At 25.4% G+C, this 24,332-nt stretch overlaps 1 protein-coding gene across 2 annotated transcripts in view; it reads left to right on the top strand.

Annotated features, from left to right (window-relative positions):
• Positions 1–23,078, top strand: part of LOC117177502 (E3 ubiquitin-protein ligase LRSAM1-like) — a 23,753-nt gene extending 675 nt beyond the window's left edge. The window contains exons 2-13 of one of the 2 annotated variants that reach the window (XM_033368244.1): positions 1,314–1,556; positions 4,464–4,877; positions 4,980–5,009; positions 5,227–5,328; positions 5,392–5,500; positions 10,056–10,217; positions 10,462–10,561; positions 10,640–10,883; positions 12,552–12,677; positions 14,379–14,573; positions 18,033–18,284; positions 22,330–23,078. In XM_033368244.1, coding sequence (XP_033224135.1) covers positions 1,314–1,556; positions 4,464–4,877; positions 4,980–5,009; positions 5,227–5,328; positions 5,392–5,500; positions 10,056–10,217; positions 10,462–10,561; positions 10,640–10,883; positions 12,552–12,677; positions 14,379–14,573; positions 18,033–18,284; positions 22,330–22,455 — 2,103 coding nt within the window. In that variant the 3' untranslated portion in view covers positions 22,456–23,078. The remainder of the gene's footprint in view (positions 1–1,313; positions 1,557–4,463; positions 4,878–4,979; positions 5,010–5,226; positions 5,329–5,391; positions 5,501–10,055; positions 10,218–10,461; positions 10,562–10,639; positions 10,884–12,551; positions 12,678–14,378; positions 14,574–18,032; positions 18,285–22,329) is intronic. The other variant, XM_033368246.1, reaches the window with a different exon arrangement.
• The last annotated feature ends 1,254 nt before the right edge of the window (positions 23,079–24,332 follow it).

Below are 24,332 nucleotides of genomic sequence, written 5' to 3' on the forward strand. Positions count from 1 at the left end.
AGCAGTTCATTTTTTAGGGAAAATAAAGAATTGTTTTATTTTGAAAATACTAGCGTAATTAACAAAAGTTAAGGAATGGAAGAAACAACTGAAAAATATTTAAACAAATTTCCTACACTGTAAAATTTCCGAATTGGAATATTCCGCAATAATAAAACTCCCGAAATTATAAAGTTGCCGAAATATAAAAATTCTGAATTTGAAAATTCATGTCATATTGCCGAATTATAAAATTTCCGTAATAGAAAATTTTCGAATTTTAATAATTCAAAACATTGCTTGTAATCAATATTAATTACGAAAAATAAAATAATAAAATATTTTTATAAATTAACATTTTCTTCGAATGAAAAAAAAAATCTCCCTATATTTCCCCCGTACTGAATAACATCAAAAAAGTTTTCCAAACAAAATTGCACATTTTAAAACATAATTATTCGGGACGTCTGAAAAATAAAATTTCCGTCACTGAAAAATTCCCGAATAATAAAATTCCGAAATTGGAAAATTTATTATTAATACAATTCCAGAATAGTTTATATTATAACCTAATTTGTAAAATCCCAATAAAATTCCCTAAAAGAAAAAGATCGAATTATAAAATACCCGAATATAAACAATATTTTATAAATAATTTTTATTAAAAATACAATAATCAAATATTTGCATTAAAAAATTATTTTCAATATTTAAAGTTTTTAAAATTATGGTTCAAATTTAAAATAACAATAATTGAAAACAAGCATTTATTCAGAAATATATTTTATTAAATTATTGTTATTTCAAATTTAAACGATAAACTTTAGAAACTTTAAGCATTGAAGCAAATTTTGTATGTTCATAAAAATATTGTTTTATGATAAATAAATATTTATAAAATAATTTTTTGTAATTGTTTAAATTCGGGAATTTTATTATACTGAAATTCTTTATTCAATTTTCTGAAAATTGGCGACGATTTCCTTTTTTTTTAGACAGCTTTTTCTCTAAGATAATCATAATTTCTAAATTAATGGCCCTTAGTTTCATATAAGTCTTGAAACATTTATCGTAGCTTCAAAAAAGGGGGAAAATGAAAAAAATGCTCATATCCCTGATTTTTTCAATTGGAATACAAATTTATTTAGTTCCAATCAATAAATAAATAGCCAGTTTGATTTTTTATTTAAAACCCTTGGAGTTCATACTCATCCAAATTTAAGTCTTGTGATTAAAAAATAAATAGAAGTAGACTTTAAATTTTAATTTCTAGATCAATTTCAAAATTATCTATAATTATTGGCCAATTATTTAATTACTGAGTTTCTTTTCAGGCAAGGGAAAATCCAGAGTCAACATTTGACATTTCAGAATGTGCTCTAAAACAAGTACCATCTGGAATTTATTCACTGTGCAGGGTGTTTCGAAAAAGAAAACTCTTGATGAACAGCAACAAGTTAAATTCACTCTCAAATGGAGGTGCCTTAAGTGATCTTTCTCTTCTTACTGTGTTAGACCTCAGTTTCAATGAACTGAGCCATTTGCCTTCTGATATAGGATGTCTCGTTTCTCTCGAGGTAATTTTTACTAAATTAATCATTCATTTTCCAGATTTTTCACAAAATGTTCATCGCTGAGTTTATACAATTTCTAGGGATCGCAGCGCAAAAAGAGATAAAAAAAGGGGAAATGGGTTAATTTTTGTACGAAAAAGAGGAAATATTAACAATTAATTTTGTACAAAAGAAGAAACGATCTTTCTATAAGAAATTTTATATTTTAAAATCAGATAAAAAATTTAATTCGTTAAAAAAACAAATTTTTATATGTTTAGAATCGTTTTAATAATCCAGAATATTTTTTCTTTTGTAATAATCATCACCTAGAAAACTTGAAATTGTTAGTGAACTTTTATATTCCTGGAAAAACCTGGAAATTTCAGTGATTTTTATTTACTCAGCGAATGTTTTCAAGTGTGTTAACATTGTTTTTAATTCGTAATATAAAATTAATAACAATCTATTTTATTCAAAGTATTATTATGTTAAATATGCACTGAATTTTAAGTGTGAAGATAAAATAAAAATTTGTTTGAATTATTATTCAAATTCAGGGACTTCAGTGTGTTTGTAGTATTATTAATTTATTTAGTTATTCGATTGTGATGATTAATATGTTGAAGAGTATCCTGTAATCATTTATCATCACTTGCCATTAATTTTCTACCGAAAAAGACGAGTTTTCAATAAAATAGTTACCATAAAAAAATAATAATTTTCAACTTTAATTATGGATTTTCAACCACTCCACTGAATTTTTAACAAAGTAATTCTACTTTTAACTAAGAAAGATAAATTTTCAGTAATAAATGTGATAGTTGGTATATTTTAACCAAAAAAAATAAAAATTTTTACATAAAAAAGTTGATGTCAAGAAAAAGATTAATTTTCAACAACAAAATGAATTTTTAACAAAATTTCAACAAAAAATGTAATAGTTTACAATTTAACCAAAGAATATTTAAATTTTAAATAAAAAAGTTTAATTTTTAAACAACAAATCTGCCTGCTTCGCGGGCACATTATCAACGCGCGCTACGCGCGCGGCTCGTACGTTTGAGCGCGCATAGAGAGCGCGACTGTTCTCGCGCTTTGCGCTCGGTCTTTATATATTCCCAACACTTGTGCACAGATTTTTAAAACTAAAGATTAAAGCATCAACAACAGTAATGTGGTGATTGTGAATTCTCTTTTGTTAAAGCTCCTTCGGCTTTAACGAACACATTCCCATCACGTATCTCGTGTCATGAATAATTTTTTGATCGCTTTTTTTTGGTTTTAATCGTAGAAAAATAGCATTCAAAACATAAAAGAAAATTTGTTGCAACCCCAAACACGAGAAAAAAAAAATGAAAAGACAAAAGTTGTGATGAGAATGTGCCCACGCAGCTGGCCGAGATTAAAGTGAAAACTACGCATTTTATCTAAAAGTGATTGATAAAAAATGTGTAGATCTTTTACAAATTCAAAATTTTTGTCTACTCATCTTTTACCGCATTTTTCATAGTTTGACCGAAAAAATGTAATTTTTGGATTTTCAATTATTCTTTATGCTGTCAACATTTGAATTTTCAATTTTTCAAGAAAATTCAAAAACTTGTTTAAATAAGGCCTTCAAAAATAAAAATTTTTCTTCCCTTAACTTTTTTTATAGCATACGTTATTTGGCTTCAAATTTTCATTTTCGTGTATTTTTTGGAATTTTGTATATGCTATAACTCTGCTAATTTTTGGTTTTATGGAAAAAGTAATTAGGATAAATTATTCGAATTTTGAATACTATAAATAACCGTACAGAGAATTTTTGAATTTTGAACAAAATTGTCTCAAAAATATTCAAAATGCGCTCACTTTCTGAATTTTGATCCAAAATGACTGGCTAACGAACTTGACCTTTAGTTTAGGACAGTAGAAGAGTGTACCAAAGGCCAATCTACTAGATCAATTTTTTAAACATTTTTCAAAACAGTTAAATTTTCAACCCGAAAATATAATTTTTCAAAAACAGTTCATTCTCATCCAAATAGTTCAATTATAAAAAAAAAACAGATTAACTTTCTACAAAAAAATGCATTTTTAATCAATAAAAAATGAAATTTCTACGAAAAGAGATGAATTTTTAAACAAAAAATACAAATTTTCAACTAATAAATATTTTCCATTCAAGCAAAAAAAATGCAATTAAGTTGCTGAATTTTTATGCCGCAAAGATGAATTTTCAAAACAAAAATACCAATTTGCTTTTGTTGAACATCCTTTTTTTGTAGAGAATTCATTTTTTAACTAATAATGTAGCCATTCCATTTTTGGTTTGAATTGAACTATTTGTTTAAAAATTAAACTATTTTTATAAAGATGTAACTTTTTGGTAAAAAATTAATTTTTGTCAAGAACTCTTATTTTTTGATAGAACATTAATCTTTTTGCTGAAAAATACATCTTTTTGGTTGACAATTTAAATATTTGGTTAAAAAATCACATTTTATAGTTAACAATTCAACTACTTGACAATTGAATTATTTTATTTGAAGAAGTTCATATTTCTTGAAGATAGACCTCTGCTTTAAAATTTAACTTTTTTGATAAAAAGTGTTCTTTTTGTTTGTTAGAAATTAGTTTTTTTACCTAAAAATTGCACTATAACATTTTTGGGCAGGAAAGTGTCCTTTATAAGATGAAAATTCAATTATTAGGTAGAAAATTCATGTATTTTGTGGAAAATTTGTCACTTTCATCAGAAAATTAATATACTTTCTTGAAAATACAATATATATTTCGACTTGAAATCTTATGAATTTAAAGTGTTTCATATTGCATTTAATATAGTTTTTGCATTAATTTTATTTGAAAAAGTGTATTCTTCTGTTATTACGCTTTTCTCGTGAAAAATAACCCTCTCTCCTACGAGAAAATTGATTTTTTCAGGAATTTTATCTTCAAGAGAACAGCATTTGGAAATTGCCAAATGAAATAGTGCATTTGCGAAATTTGAGTGTCCTGAACGTCTCAAAAAATAATCTAAAACAATTACCCGAGACTATTGGACAATTGAGGAAGCTCACAAATCTAAATCTTAGTTATAACAAAGCCATAAAATGCCTACCAAAGTCTCTAGGTTACGCACAAAAAATAACGCAGTTAGAAATCGAAGGACTGAATCTTTCCTATCCTCCAGAGGATATTCTCACTGGAGGGGTTATTGTGATAATAGCATTTTTATCGCAAGAATGTGGCATAGAATATAATCCAGATGATTCCATTGTAGAGACTGAACAAATAAAAGACGTAAATAAGGAACAAATTAGAACACTATATCAGAATAAGGACAATGACACTCAGGTTAAGATTTTACAATAATTATAAATAAAAACATATCGTCTGTGTGTGTTGTGTGTGTGTAGTTCACACGAGTTTTTCTAATACATTTATTCTTATTTTTAGGCAACATTGCTTCTACTAGAAAAAGCAAAGGCATGTTTTAGAACAAGTGCTTTAGTCACTTTATTTCTTATTTTTGAGAAGAAAATATTTTTGAAGTTCGGTTTCGTTGCTTTTTTTCCCTAATTGTCATTGGTTTGATATATTGGTTTGAATTTCATCCATCATCATTAATATTCAATTAATATTTCACCTTTTTTACCATTTTAAGGTTTTAAGATTATAATTGAGTCAAGATTTTCATTTCCAGGAACAAAGGCAAAGTGCACTTTTGGAAGTTGAGAGAAATATGAAACGACAGCAAGAGTTTGAACTCGAATTACAATCGATGCTCAAAGGCCATAAGAAAAAGGTAGGCTGGATAAATTGCAAAACATTTTTGCTTTTTAACTTGACGGAAATTTGTTAATTTCAGCTTTTACAAGACTTAGCATTGCAACAAACACAACTCGAACAGGAAATTGAAAAAGTACAACAAGAAAGGGATGTTAATAGAGTCAAATTACTTTCACACATTTTTAATGGTATTCTAATATTTTAAAGCATGTAAATTATCTCGAATTAAGGCCTTGGACTCTTTTAAGAAATTCAAACAAGCCTCAATAGTAGCATACATTTGGGAAAATAGTTATCCAATAGTGTCATGTAATTTTTTTGAATATTTAATTTATAACAAACAACGAAAAATTATATTACAAAATAATCTTAAGCATAATAGCAACATTGATTAATTAAAGAATTAAATAATACTACAAACATAATGATTAATTTCTTGAATTTGTTGCTAAAATTAATAAATTTAAATAATAATTTTTTTTAAATTTCATTTTATCTTCTTATACTTTAATTCCAGTGCATACTTCTGTAAAATTAATTTGGGTACTATATTCAATTCAATTTAAACCGTTTCAAATCTCTAACTTTTCAATTAGAAATATTGCATTTTCAACAGACTTATTTTTTTTAATAGTTGAATTTCCTACCAAAAAATATGATTAAAAAAAAAATTCTTAAACAAAAAGTTAAATTCTTAGCTGAAAAAAATTAACTTTCAAATAGTTGAATTTTGAACTAAACCTTTTTTATTACAAAAATTCATTTTCTACCAGAAAATATATAAATTTTCAACCTGATGAATTATCAACTAAAATTATGAATCGAGAACTGAAATCGATCAACTTTAAACCAAAAAGATTATTTTTTAACAAAAAAGTTCAACTTTCAAACAAGTAGTTTTCATTTTTAATCAAAAGATGAATTTTCAACTAAAATTATTCATATGTAACTCGAATACTTGAATTTTCAACCAAAAGAATAATTTTTAAAAAGAAGATTAATTTTCTACAGAAAAAAAGACAATTTTTCAACAAAATACATGAATTTTCAACCAAACGGATAAATTTTCAACTAAAATGATGAATCTATAACTGGCATAGTGGAATTCTAAACCACAAAGATGATTTTTCGACTAAAATATTATCAATCTTCAACTAGAATAGTTAAATTTTCTACCAGGAAAATTAATTTCTACCAAAAAAGTTGAATTTTCAACTAAAAAGGATAAAATGTCGACCAAAAAATGAATAATTAAATTTCCAGTTAGCAAAACTGGCCTTCCACCAAAGAGCTGAATTTGCAAAAAAAAAAAATAATGAAATATTTCAATCACGTAGTCTTATTTTCAACCAAAAAGATAAATTTTCAACTGAAATGATGAATATTTATCAATAATGCTTGAATTTCCAACCAATAAAATAAATTTTCAAACAATGAGGTTAATTGTCCAACAAGAAGATCAAGTTTTTACCGAAATACATAAATTTTCAACGAAATATTTGCATTTTCAACTATACAAGACAAACTTTCAAACAAATAGTCAAATTTCGAACTAAAAAAGATAATTTTATAACTAAAAATGGAATACTTAAATTTTCAGTTAAAAAAATTATTTTTCCATTTAACTAATGAATTTTCAACTAAAACAATAAATCTTCAACTGGAACAGTTAAATTCATCAACAAAAAGATGAATTTTTAGCCAAGAAGATTAATTTCCACCAAAAAAAGACGAATTTTGAACAAAAGACATGAATTTTCAACTAAAAATACGAGTATATCAACTTTGCGCCAAAAAATGAATAGTTAAATTTTCAGTTAATAAATTTCATGTTAGATAAAGAAATGTATTTGCTACTAAAATTTTGGCATATTTCATAGTAATATTCACAGTTACAGTTGGAAAAAAATGTTTCAACAAAAAATAAATAATTAAAGTTTTAGCTAAACAATTAATGTTTAAGCAAAGAGTTGAATTTTTAACTGAAAAGATGAAATATTAGCTAAAATAGTTACATTTCCAGATAAAATTTATTTTTAATCAAAGAAAAAACTAATTCTTAACAAATGAATTTAACTTTCAATCAAATATAAAATTAAATTTTCATTAAAAAAAAAAATGAATTCTGATCGAAAAATGTGGTAGATGATATTCCTAGTGAAAAAATAAAATAGTTAAACACAGTTGAATTCAACCAAAAAATACGACTCTTCAGTATGAGTTCCGTTTTCAACTAAGAAAGATTTTTCCCTCGATAGAGAGAAAAATTGCAAACAAACTGTTGAATTTTCAATCAAAATGATAAATTTTAAACCAAGAACATTAATTTTCTACAAAGGAAAAATTAATATTTGATCAAAATTTCTAACTAAAAACTATCAATTTTCAACCAAAAGAGAATGGTTAAATTTTCAGTTAAAAAATTAATGCCAACAAAACAAAAAATAATGTTAAAAGAGTAAGATAAAGTCATTCAAATTAACTTTCACAAATGAAGAATCATTGTTATTCAATTTTATATTGCAATTTAAAAAAATAGGCACGGTCTTGAAGAAGTTCTCTTTCTTTAAAAGAAATTCTGTTATTTCCAGGTTTTCCACATAGGGTAGTATCAAATATTCAGTTCTAAAAATATAATTCCACGTTATCATTTTAAATTTTTTGAAGTCTAAATTGAAGAATCAATCAATGAATTAAGAAATTTTCAAAATTATATTATTTAAAGCAATTTTAAGCCAGAAACATAAAAAATTTAACGATTGTATTTTTTTATAAACTGAACACTTCTTAAATTAAAAGTGAAATTATTTATATTTTAAAGGGTTAAAAAATTTAGTTATTTCAGAACTTCTAAACATCCTTTAAAATCAATCTTTTTCCCCATTTTTTTAATTCTGCCAAATTAAATAAATTTCCTTAAAATCGACCACATTCGTTTTTGATAATTTTGTAAATCTTTGTAAATATTTTTGAATAATCACTCAAAATTATCTTTTCAAAATCAAAATCATTGTTAACTTTCATAGGAAATTTTTTTTATCTTCTGAAGCCATTCCAAATTCTTAAAAATCTTTTAAATTTTTTGTTCGCAATCTGCCAAAATCTATATTTTGACGTAAAAGTAGACACTTCGTTTTAATTATTTCAAATCAATTCAATTTTTAAATTAAATTTGAATTATTTCGGAACTTCTAAATATTTCTTCGACTTTGTTGAATTTTTTAAAGAATAATATGTTATTGATATTTATACATCGAGGTTCAAAAATTTGACTTACAAATTAAATGTTTAAAAATAGAACAATTAAAATGTAACCTATAAAATTTAGTTTTTAATATTTAACTTCAATTACTGATTTTAAATAAACAGATATTTCTAAATATTAAGCCATTCTCATTTTTCTTAATTAAAAAATTTCATATTTAATGGTTAAAAATGGAATATTTCAGACTGAAATAATATTTGAAATTTAATAAAAGCCTTTGTTTATGAATATATTATTTTCAAGTTATTTTAAAATTGAAAATAGTTTATAAAAGTTTCAATCGGGCGTTTACATTTGTTTAAATAATAAGACTTCCAATTGAAATAGTTTACATCATTTTTGACGTTAGAAACGGAAATTTTTTTAATTGCGAGCTTATTTCGAATCGCCTTGTAAAATTAATTATTATTCACTTTAAAAATGTTAAAAGAAAGTTTAATTTTAAAAATCATTATTAATTTATAGTCACAGTTGATCAACCAAAAATGTATTTTAAAAAAGCATGGACATCACAGTTGCACAGATATTTCTATACAAAAATATGTTTCTTCACCTTATAAGATGTAAATTTCATCAAAACCCTTTGTTTCTAATAAATACTTGCTTTTAGTATCCAAAAAGTACTTTAAACTCCACAACTAAAATCGTTAAAACACTTTTATGCAAAAGTTAATGCAAAACTTAAAAATCGTACCTATTCTTTCTAGTTCGGATTTTTGCCACCAGGTGGCGTAGCGCATTTTATCCATTCCCAATATTCTTTAAAATCCTTGAGATTTGTACAATCCCTTAATCTTGAAAAATCCTTGCCAATCTTTTGAAATCCCTTACATTGTAAAATCTTTAATATCTTATAAAATTCAGTTTAAGTATTTTATTCTTAGAAATCCTCTGAGATCCCATATAATTCATAAAAATTCCTTAAAATTGAATTCTATTTTATTTAATCCTTAAAATTATCTAGAAACTATAATAAAGTCTCTGAAATCCCTTTAATCTTAGAAATCATTTGATACCCTTTTCAACTCCCGCGGAAATTTGTTAATCTCTTGAAATCGTGCAAATTTAACCTTAAAATATGCCTTCACAAATTTTGAAAACTGTTAAATCCTCTGAAATCAGATGAAACGTCTTGAAATCCCTTGAAATATTTAAAATTATCTTATATCCTTCAAAATACGTGCAATCAATTTGAGATCTATTGAAATTTCGAATTTTTAGATAGCGGATATATTATTTTAGCCAATCTAACGATGAAGTTTGAAAATATTTATAAAGGCAAATTGAAAAAATGTTTGAAATAGCGAGAAATTTGAGACAATATTAGAATTTTTTCAAAATAGTTGCAGCGTTAAAAAAAGTGTCAAACAGTGTCAATAGTGGATTGAGTCCAAGGCCTGCTAATTTTTTAGATTTCAGCATATTTATCTTTTAAAATATTTTTTTCTTAAATTATTATCAAAAAATTCAAATTGCAGCTGAAAAGGAAGCAGATACTGTTATAAAACAGTTCTTGATATCTAGTGAAGAAGAAAGACTGAGTCAAGCTAAACTCGTAGAGATAGAAAAACGAGAGGAAATGCAATTGCTCACTGCAAGTTGTTCAGAACAACTTTTGCTTCGCACAAAAGACACCCTCAGTGCGTATTATAATATAAATACAAATTCTTTTTTTTTATTCTTACAGGAATGACTGATTTTAATCTGCTAATCCAAAACAAAATTGTCATAGTTTTTTTTCACTGCTAAAGACTATAACTATTTTTGTTTAGACTCGTAGGATAAAAACCATAATTCCATAAACAATAAAATATTTCACTACTTTAGTCCAGAATATAATACGTAGAAACTCATTAAGATATAATCTTTAATATATTTTTGCAGTTTCGATGGAAGAACTTCTAGAAGAAGAATTATTCAGAGAAAAGAAGCTCGCAGAATATACTAAGTTTAGAGATTATAATGCTCGTTCACTGCTAAGCATGTAAGAAAAATGTTGAATAAATATTTTACTGTTTTGTTTATATTAATATTTTTACACCCAGAATAATTTGTATTTCAGAGAAGTGAAAAACAATTACCACCTCAATCAAATTATGCAAGATCACGAACGAAATAGACAAGATTTTGTTGAAAGCTTAAGAAAGGATGAAGCATTACAAAAAGCTGCTGTTACTGCTTTGCTAGAACTTAGCGATGCCAGATCCTGGAGTATAGTGCAGCAAGTTAATTTAGTCCAATTACAACTTGCAGCTCTCACTAATGTCGAACTCGAAAGAAGAAAGCTGGAAATGAATCAGCAGCTCGTAATTAATTTTTTTTTTAATTTACAGACCTCACAGCCCAAAATTATCTCAAAACAGAATATATGTAATGATTTTTCACGAAAATAGGGGAATAAATTATTCTTTGAATTAAAATTAATATAGATATAATAGTCATGAATTAAATGTAAAAGTCCTTAAAGTCCTAAGGTTTCAAATCGAAATATATTGCATTTTCAACAAAATAGTTATATTTTCAACCAAAAAAGATTTATCTTCTACGAAAAGAGATAAATTTTCAGTCAAAGAGTTGACTGTTTAAACTAGAAATTCAAATGTTTTAGAGAACACTTGACATTGTCACCCGAAGACAATAATAATTTTCAAGAAAACAGTTATGTCTTAAACCAAAATGATACATCATCAACTAGAAAAATTAATTTTTAACGGTTACAAATACTTGAACTTTCTACCAAAAATAATGAATTATCATCGAAGAAAAGATGCATTTTTAACTAAACTGATAAATCTTCAAGAATTAATCATTTACCAAAACGGGAATTTTCTAATCAAAAAGACGATTTTTAAACCAAGAAAGACTTCTCAATCAAGAGAACAAAATTTCAATCAAATTGTTGCATTCTTAACGCAAAAAGATCAATTTTCTACAAAAAAAATTGCATTTTCAACACTAAAGATGAATTTTGAACAAAAAAATTCAATTTTTAAACAAAAAAGTTCAATTTTCAACTAAAAAGATGAATATTTGATGAAAAATGTAGCAGTCGTTTTTTTAACGAAACAATATTTTAAATAAAAAACAGTTGAATTCAACCAGAAATATGAATTTTCAATATAATAGTTAAATCTTCAATCAAAACCGATTAACTTTCAATCAAAATGTTACATTTTGAACCAAAAATTTAAAAATGTGTACCAAACAAGGTGTATTTGCAAACAAATAGTTAAATTTTCATGCCACAAAAACGAATTTTCTATGAGACAGTTGAATTTTGACTAAAAAAAGGTTATTTTTAACCAATTAATTCAATTTTCAACAAAAATGATAAATTATTAACAAAAAAGTTACGTTTTTAAGCAAAAAAAAATCGAATGCTTTAGAAAACAGTTGAATTTTCAAACCAAAAAATATTACTTTACAACGAAATAGTTAAATTTTCAAATAAACAGATGAATTTTCAACGAAGATGATTACATTTTTACCGAAAAATATAAATTTTCAACCAGAAAGTGCAATTTTCAAATAAAAAGGGCACATTTTTCACCAAAAAAATAAAGTTACGTTTTCAGTTTAAAAAATTAATCTTTAACGGCAAAAAAAATAATTTTAAACAAAAATCATTTTTCAACTGAAATTATTAATATTCAACAAAAAAATGAAATTTTGAAAGAAATTAGTTCAACTTTTAACCAATTACCCAACTTTTCAACCAAAAAAGATGAATTTTCAACCAAGAAATATGACTTATGTATCAAAAAGCTGAATTTTCAACAAAAACAGTTGAATTTTTCCGCCAGAAAAAGATTATTTTCTAAGCGAAAAAAGTGGAAATTTCTTGAAAACAGTGGGGGAAAATGAATTCTTTAAAAAAGGGTAAGAGAGGAATGAGGCAGAGTTTAAAGTCTAAACCTATCTTTTCACTGTAGCTTAAATCCTGTTTCAACTTCTGATTTCAATTTTATTTTCAGAACGACATCGCTGATAAAAGAGTGACTTTAAGTGCAATACTTCTGGATCTATTGGAACAACAAGAAAAACGAAGAAAAGAGCTTCTGGAAACAATCAAACAGATTGAAGAGCAACGGGGCACAAATGTAAAGTCAATTAAAAATATTTCATGTTTGTCTTGTCAAGATGGCGATTCGACGAACGATTTCAAATTCCCGGAGTTTTCCAATCAAATTTTTCAATTTTCACGGTCAATTAAAAGTAACATATCCACCGAACAGATGAATTTTCAACTAAATCTATGCAATATTCAATAGGAAAAAAGCTAAATTTTCAGTTTAAAAAATTACTTTCTGCCAAAAATTAAATTACTTTAAAAAAAAGAATTATTTTTTCAAAAAAAGTGATGAATTTTCAACTAAAATTGAATTTCCAAAGAAATAGTTGAATTTTTAATTAATGAAGACAAATTTCGAAACAAGTAGTTGAATTTAGAAATAAAAAAATAATAATTTTTTACCGAAAATGAAAACTTAACATTTTTAGCTAACATTTTTTATTTTAAACCAAACTAAGAGTTTTTAAGCACCACAATGAATCTTTAACTGAAATAGTTGAATTTTTAAAGTACAAAATTAATTTGTACTAAAAAAGATGAATTGTCAACCAAAACTTAAACAATTAAATTTTAGGTTAAATATTTCAACCAAAGAAATGAATTTTTAATTAAAATGATGAATCTTCAACCAATAAAATTAATTTTCAACCAAAATGATAAATATTTAACTGGAATACTTGAATTTTTAACCAAAAAGAATCATTTTTAAACAATAATAGTAATTTGCAAAGAAAAAGATAATTTTCTTTTAAAAAATCAATTTTTCAACAAATGACGTGATTTTCGACGAAATAGTTGAATTTTAAATTAAAAAATACAAATTTTCATCCAAATTGTTGAATTTTGAACTAGGAAAGATTAATTTTAAACTAAAAATAGAACAGTTAAAGTTTCAATTGAAGAAATTAAAATTTTTTAACCAAACTGATGAACTTTCAAGTTAAATTATGAACCTTCAATTGGAATAGTTTAGCTTCATATCAAAAAGTTAATAAAAATAATAAAAATATCAGTTTTCAACTAAAAATATAATACTTACATTTTCTGTTAAATATATAATTCTTAGCCATTGAAAAATAGAAGCATTTTTAGCAAAATAGTTCACTTTTCTATGGGAATAGTTAAATTTTCAATTTAAAAAATTTATTTCCAACAAAGTAGTTACATTTTAAACCAGAGATGAATTTTCAATTCAAATGATGAATCTTCAACTAAAAAAACTCATTTTTAACAAGAGTTTAGTTTTTAACCAAAGAGTTCAATTTTTAACCAAAAAAAAGATGAATTCGTAACGAACAACATAACATAATTTTCCATTATAATTCGGAAATATTTTTTTCGGATTCTGACTTGCAACAGGAAGAGGGATTTTTTAATTCCTTATTTCTAACTTCCAATGATAATTCTTTTTTAAAAATACCGTTTCATGTCAAAAAAATCCCTGTTCCAAGTGAAATTATATTTCATTATGGAAACTCCCTGTCCTAAAATAAAAACGATAATTATTGTCTATTTTTTGAAAAAATTAAGAAAATGATTGTTTCACTATGTCTGAAATATCGTCTAATCAATTATCAAACTTGTTAGTAAATTCCCTTTTTTTTAAATTAAATTTCCGGTCATTTCCGGGTTTTTTCCAGTCAATAAATTCCCAGTTTCCATACAAGTCGCCACCCTACTTATTTAAAACAATTTGATCAGAATTGAAGAAAGGTACCTTCTTTTTCAGAGTTTGAGAAGAGACAGTCTCTTCTGGTTAGCCCAATACCAATCACTGATGGAAACAAGACCTCAAGGCCTTTTGGAAACTTTGGAACTAACTTTGGTTCGACATATGGCCATAGCTGGAGTTTTGCATTGTTTGCCTTTTTTGACCACACTTCCAACAATTTTACCAGATATTACTGATGAACAACTAAAACTAGTATGCAAATTATCAAATATATCCTTAGGTGTCATCCATAAATTACGTAATGTATTTTTCACCCCTCCCCCGTGTCATAAAAAATGGTTTTTACCCCCCCCCCCCCCCTCCGCCAGGAAATGTTACTTAATTTTTGCAAATATTTGCAGTCATGTCTTATCAAATAAAATGTAGTTACAAGCTACGGACCTGCATTAGAGAAGGAAAATAGTGTTAATAGTGTCATCATTTTTTTAAATTAATGTTAAGATAGTTTCATGAAATTTTTCCAGCAATTTTTATTTGAAATTTTATTCTGTAGACTATAAATTATTAGAACTCCTATTTATTTATCACAGGCTTCACAATCTTTACCTTTTTTTTTCATTTTTCCGCACTTAAATTTCAATTGAATTAATAGAACTCGGAAAGAAAATCTAACTATTTTTTGTTGAAAGGTCATTCCTTTCAGTTGAAAAGTCTACTATTTCACCCTTATTGGTCCAATTTGTCCGATTTTGCCCGTCAACTTTAAGCAGGGACAGTTTTATCATTTATGTTTGAAAAGATCTAAAAATAATACGTGCGTATTTCCAAGTGTGCTCTTTCAAGATCTCTCCTAAAAATTTCGAAAAAGCACCCCTTTCTACCCTATTTTTCAATTTGAAAAAAACGTGATTTTTTAAGGTACTTTTTTTTATCGCATTTTCGATGCAAAAGAGGTCTTGGCAATAGCTGAAACCACAAAAACTCTGAATCAAAATGTCTAAAAAAGTCCTCTATAAACGTCTACATCCACGCGGTAAGAACTGAAAACATTTTTATTGAAGAAATGGCTAAAAGACGTTCCATACGCAAGCACATAAAAAAATTTCGAACCTGTTTATCAAAAAGTCATTGAAATAAAATTCGACGTGAATCAAATTCTGTTTTTACCTGTTTTCAAAAGCTCAAACAACTTTTTTCAGAAAAACCGTAAAACAGCGATTTTTCGTAAATATGATATTTTAGGGGTGGTCGTACAACCCCTTAATGATGAAAACTGAATTTTCTGTGAGTATCACTTTATCATTTGGACATTTTGAGCACTACTTATGGTGGTTTTAGCTTAAGCAAAGAGCTCTTTCGCATCGAAAATGCGATTTAAAAAAAAAAAAAACCTTGAAAAAAACTTTTTGTTTAGTGAAAAATATGGTGGTAAGAGGTAACGCATTTTCTACAAAACAGTTGAATTTTTAACCAGAAAATTTGAATTGTTAACACAAAATTGAAATTTCCACCAAATATTTGAATTTTATTTTTTCAAGCATAAATAACAAAGTTATGCGTGCTTAAAGTTGACGGACAAAAACGGACAAATTGAGTCAATAAGGTTTGATTTCTAGTTTAAAATTCATTTTTCTTAGTCAACATTTTTATTATTTTGTTGAAAGCAGAAGAGTTTTGTGTAAAGGCATACCTCTTTGTTGAAAATTCGTCTTTTTTCCTTGAAAATTAAACAGTTGGATTGAAATTTTCTTTCTGGAGGAATTTTATTTAAATTGAAAATTAAACTATTTTGTAGAACATTTATCTTCTTGGTTTATAATTTCATCTCTTTCTGTAGAAATGTCACCCTTTTTTTAAAAATGCAACTATCTGATTACAAAAAAACAATTTGTTTCGATTAAAAATTTAAATTTTCGATTGGAACTTCACATTTTTGGGTTAAAAAGTCGTAGTTTCGGCTCGAAAATTCTACAACTTGGCAGACAATTTACCTGTTTATTTGAAAATTTATATATTTTATTGAAACTTCCGTCTTTTATAGTTCAATATCAAGTATGTTGTTAAAAATTCGTCTTTGCTGTATAAATCTTACTGTTTATTTTTTATTAGCATCTTTTGTAGTATAATATAAACTGCGTATTCTAAAAGATTCTAAGGGATATTGAACAAAAAATTTATTTGAAGCAAAAAAGTGGATTTTTATACAAAATTGTTACATTTTTAATCGGTAAAAATGAAATTTCTACCTCAACAAATTAATTTTTAAACCAAAAAGACTTAATAGTTGAATGGCTCCTTATCGTAAGAACTTATATCTGGAAAACATCTAGAAATACCTGAAAAACCCTAGAATTGTCAGGAACTAATATTTTAGCAATGTTTCTAGTTTACGTTTTATTAAAGTTTATTATGATAAGAAGCATCGGACTCACGAAAAAATTACACTAAAGACACTATTTTCTAATCAAAAAGTCGAATTTTTAACCAAGAAGTATTTTTCAATCAATGATGAAAAAAAATCGCATAAAAATGTTGAATTTTCAAAAAAAAACATGGGCTTTTAATCAAATTGTTTAACAATAAACCATATAGCTAAATTTTCCAACAAAAAGGTTAATTTTCAAACCAAGAAGATTATTTTTCATCCCAAAAAGATCGATTCTCAACAAAATATATAAATTTTTAGCCAAATATTGTGTTTTAAATCATGAAGATTAGATTTTTACCAGAAAAGAATTTTCAACAAAATAAGTACATAGATTTTTAACCAAATAATTGAATTTTCAATCAAGAAGATTGATTTCCTACCAAAAAAGACGAATTTTTAACAAATTATATGAATTTTGAATTAAATTTTCAACAAAAAGAGGAATTTTCAACGATAAATGTCATTCATATCCTAAAACCTTTCAAAATCTTTTCAGATATTTTCAATCCATTGAAATCTCTTTAAATAATTTTAATCTATTAAAATTTCTTGGAATCTTTCAAAATATCGTAAAACCTATAATATTCTTTAAATTCTTGATACATTTTTTGCTATCTTCGAAATCCTACGAAATCTCTCAATTCTTGTGGGTGACTTGTTTGAAATCCATTAAAATCTTATAAAATCTTGTGAACTTACTTGAAATCTGAGGGTTTATCCTAGAATCTTCCAAAATTGATTAAAATACCTTATTGACAGCCTTTAAAATCCTTTAAAATTACTGAAATCTTTTGAAATCTTAAAAAATCTCATGAAATTCTGATAATTCCTTTGAAATATTCCGAAATCTTAGAAATTCATTGGAATCTTTTCAAATATCTTACCTTAGCCAGATAAACTTTAAAGCTGTTGAATGGTTGAGTAATTTGAAAAATGGTGAAAAACTGATTTTTTATGGATATTTTCTTACACAATGATGAGAAGAAAAGAAAAATACTAATCTAATTATGCTGGTATGAAGTATTCAAAACATTATTGAAATATTTCATTGTGAAATTACTAAACTTTGACGTTATATACTATAATGTTGGATGCATGGATTTTCTACAGGGTTGATTTATAAAAAATAGTACGTAACAGTATCTATCCCCCCTCCCCAATTAAATAGACCCCCCCCCCCCCGCAACTATTTTTTAATTGATGGATGGCCTTTTATTAAAGATCAGAATCAATCAGAATTAAAATGAAATAAAAATCGACCGAAATACTCTCTGGTCCCGCAGATTGGAATTCACAGCAAGAGTGACCGAAATGCGATAAAACAGGCAGTAGAAAATTATCTTGCAGAGAAGAAATTGAATTCCGAAGAGCCCATAATTATGCCTTCTGCGCCTTTGAAATTTTCTCCTACAGCTCCTCTGGACGACTGCCCTACTGCTCCTCAAGAAGAAAAACCTTGCACTAGTACATCTAATCAAGAAAATTCTGTACAACGAATTAATCTCACAGAATGTGTTGTTTGTTTAGATGCCCAAGTAAGTTCAATTGTTCGTACTTTATACCATCATAAAGCATGATCATTAAAGGGTGTCTACTGTTAATGCAAATTGTACAAAAAGTATTTATAATTCCAAAAATTTTCCAGGTATAATTTTTCTCAATACGACCCATTCAAATATTAAGTAATATCAACTTAAAAATTTAATGCGGTAATACTAAACTCAAATTCCTAACATTTCAAGTAAAAATATATATAATTTTAATAAAATGGTGGATTTTCAACCAAAAACAAATAGTCTTAACAAAGAATGAACATCAACCAAGTAGTTCAATTTTGAACCAAATGACATAAATTCTTTATGAAAAATATAAAAGTTGATATTTTAACCAAAAAAGATTTTTTTTGCAAACCAAAAACAGTATTATTCGGCAAAAAAAAAGATAATTTTCAACAAATTGGTAGAATTCACAACTATAACACAATATTTTTCAAACAGTTGGATTTTTAACAAAAAATTATGACATTTCTACGAAGAGATGAATTTTCATAAGAAAAAGACAAATTTTAAATAAAAAGTTAAATTTTTAAGTAAAAAATAATCATTTTCAACAAAAAAACAAATTTTTGACCAAATATTTGAATTTTCAAGAAAATAGTAGTTGAATTCTCAACGAAAACAAATTAACTTTTGAAAAAGCGAAAAAATTAATTTTCAAGAAAAATGTTAATTTTCAGCCACGTAATTGAATTTCCCACCACACTGTTTTAATTTGAAACCACAAATATAAATTTGATAAAAAACAGTTGAAAATTTAACCCGAAAATGTGAACTTTTAACAGCATAGTTGAATAAAATTCACAAGCAAAAAAAATTAATTTGCCAAAAACAGAAATATGAATTTTCAAAAAAATACTTAATATTCAAACAGTTACATTTTTAAACAAATAGCGGAATTTCTTACAAAACTCGTTAAATTTCAAGCCAAAAGACGAATTTACTTCACAACAGTTGAATTTTTAACTCATAAAATATGATTTTTTAATGAAAAAGTTAATATTTAACCAAATAGTTGAACTCTCGACTAAAACAGATCAATTTCCGGGAAAATATCTAAATTTTGAACAAGAATATTAATACTCAACCAAACAATTAAATTTTGAACCAAATAGTTGTATTTCCTACCAATATTTTGGAATTTCAAGCTAAAAGCCGAATTAAAAAAAAGCAGTTGTATTTTTAACCTGAAAATATTAATTTTTCAGCAAAAAATTCATTTTTATCAAATTAATCAAATTCTTGAGCAAAACAGATTCATTTAAGAAATTTAAAGGTTTCAATTAAAAAAAAAAATAATAATAATAATTTATCAAATAATTTAATTTTCACTTAAATACTTGAATACTTTGAATTGATTTTTAATCTAATAGTTGAATTTTCCACCAAATTTTTAAAATTTCAAGCCAAAAGGCGAATTTGATCAAGATAGTTGAATCCTGAAACAGGACAGAAATATTTCCGAAAAACAAAAATCTCAATTTTTAACCCAAAATTTAATTTTCAACTAAATGCTTGAATTTTTTATCAAACTTAAAGTTTCAAGCAGAAAGATGCATTTTCTACAAAACAGTTCAATTTTTAAGCAGAAAATTTGAATTTTTAACACAAAATTTAAATTTCCACCAAATACTTGAATTTTATTTTTAACTACAAAAAAATTAATTTTAAACCATAAAGACATATTTTCAACAGAAGAGTTGAGTTTTCTATCAAAATTGTAGAATTTTCAACCCAAAAGACTACTTTCCAAAAGAATTGTTGTATTTAAAAAAATATATTCAACCAAATTAAAATGTTAACCAAAAAGGATGAGTTCTCATCCATAAAATATAATAGACTTTTTAAAAAAGAATTAAATTCTAACCAAATAATGAGGTCATAAAAACTGAGCTGCAAATGAAAGCACTTAAGTGGAACTGTAACTTTTAAAATTGAAGATTAAAAGTTTTTTAATAAAACAAATTTTCATTCAAATACTCAGTAATTTACACGTACAAAATGAAAGGTACTAAAATTTTTCAATATAAAAAAATATAAATCCACGCTATCGTTTTGAATTCGCTAAATAAAAAACTCAATCATTGATCTTTAAAATTTTCAAAATTATATAATTTTAAGGAATCTTAAGCCAGAAACATTAGAAATAAAAATTTTTTAACTGAACACTTCTTAAATTAGAAATCCCTTATTTTCATTTTAATAACTTTTAAAATCCTTGAAAAGCTTCAACATTTTATTTGAAAATCTATAAAAATTTACAATTTGTTTTAGATTTGTTCAAATTTAAAATTATTTTTGAAATTTTTTCAGAACTTCTAAATATCTCAAAATTAATTCAATTTTTCCTACAACTTTTAGGAAATCCTTCAAATTTTAGAAATTTCCTCAAATTTTGATGTTTAAATAACAATTGAATATTTATTATTTGTAGACGAAATTTAAGAAATTTGAAGAGATACTTCGAAGTTTTGAAAAGTTTCGAAAATTATTAATTTCAAACTTGAAATAATAGCCTAAATTAAAATAAAATGTAGATTTTTGCAGATTTTAAACAAAAAATTAGAAGCTTTTTATGAATTGTGAAAGGCTTCAAAAGAATAAAAACATTTTCGTAAGATTCCTGTGAAAATTAAAAATTATTTTTCATTTAAAAAAATTATTTTAATAGAATATTTGAAAATATTTAAAAGGAATTACGGAATTATCAAAAAAGATTCTAAGGTAACTTTTTAAAATTAACATAATAATTTTTAATGTTTTTAAAACTCATAAATATCTCTTATAATTACTCAAATTTGTTCTACAAGCGTTCATTTGTAAATTATACATCAAAATTCAAAAATTTCACTTGCAAATTAAACATTTTTCAAATACAGCAATTAAAATTTTAACGTTCAAAGTTTAGAAGCTCTTCGAAATTTTAACGATTCTAGGGTTTCTATGTCAAACAATACAGTTTAAAATTGTATACTTTTAAATATTTGGCCTCAACTTACTTGTCTTAAATAAACAGTCAAATGTTGCTCGATATTTAATAACTAATCATTTTTGTAATTCAAAAATGTAAAATTTAATGGGGCAAAAATGGAATATTTTAGACTTAAACAAAGTTGAAAATAGTTTATAAAGTTGCAGTCAGACGATCATCTTTTTTGAATGATTAAGACTTTTAAATTGAAACCGTTTAATTCTTAACGTTAAAATCTAAAAATTCCTTAATTTTGAACTTATTTAAAATCGTCTGGTGAAATCGTTTTTTCGTCACTCTTTAATACATAAAGTACAGATCCTTAAAAAAATTTGTTTTTTATTTATTAAATAAAACTGGTTTTTGTCAAAAATTTGCAACTTCAAAAACTTTTAATTTTGAATTGTTCAATTCTTCAAGAAAGAATTTCAAACTTTTTAAAATTAAAAATGCAAGCTTAAAAATAAAAATCTAAAATGGACATTTTTGTATGTGAAAGATTATTTGAATTGCGAATTGTAAACTCAATAATTACATAATTAAAAAAGACAACACTTCAACTAATTATTTTTTAAAAAAACTGTTAAAATCGAACTTTGCTAGATTTTTCTTCTACACATTTGTAAAATTCCCGATCAAAAAATAAATTCACTGTCATTGCCCGGTCCAGCAGCCACCCTGAATAAACATTGGAGTTTCTTTTTAATACTTTAAAAATTTAAAGTTAGAAAACGGGAAATTTTGCTTAGAAAATAAAGAATTTATTGATTAAAGAATATTCCTAATTATACTCGAAATATAATTGTCGAATAATTAAAGAAATGAATAATAATTTTAAAAAAAATAATTTAAAAATTTACTTTTACAAACAGAAAGACAACTTTTCTAAATTTGATATTACAACGTTTTAAACAAATCTATACACGCATTACAAAACTCCCGAACTTCGTCTGACCAACAAAATTCCCGAACATTTTCAGGTTTTCCAGGTGCTAGTAGACACCCTGCATTAACAAATCAAAAATAATTATTTTTTAAAATTCTATCTTTCAGTGTGAGATCATTTTCCTTCCTTGTGGACACCTTTGCTGCTGCACGGTTTGTACCGAAATGATAACTGCGGAATGTCCCATGTGTCGAAGTTCGATAAACCGAAAAATAAGAGTCATTCAACCTTGAATCATTCCTTCTCGAAAGTCTCCCAAATAAAATTTCGGAACTCTTCCCGTTTTACAATCATTTTACGTTAAGTTTTCGCATAATAAATGTATATCTTTGTTTTTAATGCTCGATTGTAAATACAAAACTTGCAGTAAGTTTGGATAAAATGTAATACTAGCAAAAACTTGATAATTGTTCATTGCAAGTGGTTGAAAATATCTTCGACAGATTTTTATAGCACGAGCGTTTTGTAATTAGTCTTTAATTAGTGTTTTCTACCAAAGTTTGAATTAGCACGTAGTAGTTTGTATAGCATTTCTAAAATAGGTTGGATTTTCGAAAAAACTTTTGAAGAGTAGAGCAGTTTTATCAAATTAAATATTAAAAATTACAATTTAAAACTATAGATGAAAGCCGAACTTTGAAGAAATTCTCCTCTACTCTTCATTTGTAAGAATATACACATTGTGATAAAATACCTACTCCATATTGATAAGTTTTTGAGGCCTAGAGCCATCCTTGTGCCATTATACGAAAAAATATTGCGTCCTTTCGAAAATTATGATCAAAATTTCTTAATTTATAAATTTTCAAAAGGGCTCTCAATTCAGAGACCGTACTTAGAATAGGTAAGAAATTATAGGCTCTCTATACCCCCCCCCCCCCCCCCCCCCCCCCCCCCCCCTAAATTACTGTACGTAATTTTTAGTTTCCAGAAATATCTTGCTAGATCATTAATATTCAAATTTCAGCATTTTATGCTTGTCATACTTTTAACATAGAATCTTTTATAAACGGAATAAAACAGTTTTTCTAACAAAATTAATTTTTTTTAATTTGATAGGTTATTTTAAGCAAAAAATGTATTTCCTACTAGTAAATATGGCTTTTTAACAAAATACTTGAATTTTTAACAAAATAATTACATTTTTAATATAATAGTTGAATATTCAAACTAAAAAGATAAATTCCCAATAAAAAGTGTCATAGTTTATATTTAAATAAACAAAGATAAAATATATTTTTTTAAATAATTTTAAACAAAAAAAAAGATAAATTGTCAAGAAATTGTTAAACTTTCAAGCCAAAAGACGAATTTTCTCTACAAAAATTGTATTTTCAAACAAAAAATATTTCTTAAAAAAAAAATTGTTTTCCACACAACTGATGATATTTCACTGAACAAAAAGTGAAATTTCAAACCAAGAAAATTATTTTCCTATGAAAAAAGGAGAAATTTTAGCTCAAAAAGACCAATCTTTAAAAAATGGAAGAGATGCATTTTCAGTTGAAAAATCCATTTTTAAACCAAAGACCAGGCTTTTCCATTATACAGATAAATTATCAACCATGAATCATCATATCAGCCTTTAATAAAATAAAATAAATTTTTAACAATATAGTTTAACTTTCACCCAAGAAGTTAAATTTTCAAGTAAAACAATTAAAAAAAGATTATTTTTTTAATGAAATAATTTAACTTTTAACCAAACAGATGAATTATCAATTAAAATTTAAGAAATTTAAATTAGATTAACATCCAAATTGAAAATCCTATTTAATGTCCAATAACCAAATTGATGGCAAACTCCTGTTAAAAAACAAGAATCCAACCACCAAATTTGGACCACAACGAACAAACAAACAAAAAATAAAAATTTGAACGAAAATAAAAAAAAGAAGAAAGAAAAATGAGAAGGCAGCCAACCAAATCCCCTACCTTCTTTTTTTTTTCTTTCGTCTTTTTTATTTATATTATCAACAAATTACAATAAAATTACATTCAAAATAAAAAAAAATTGCATTCTAATTTTTCTTTCCTCTTTTTTATTTTTGTGCGAAATTTTTATTCATTTTTTTTCATATTACAATAGGATTTTTTGTTTGTTTTTGTT

This window comes from Belonocnema kinseyi, chromosome 7, assembly GCF_010883055.1.
Source record: "Belonocnema kinseyi isolate 2016_QV_RU_SX_M_011 chromosome 7, B_treatae_v1, whole genome shotgun sequence".
NCBI classification, from domain to species: Eukaryota; Metazoa; Arthropoda; class Insecta; order Hymenoptera; family Cynipidae; genus Belonocnema; species Belonocnema kinseyi.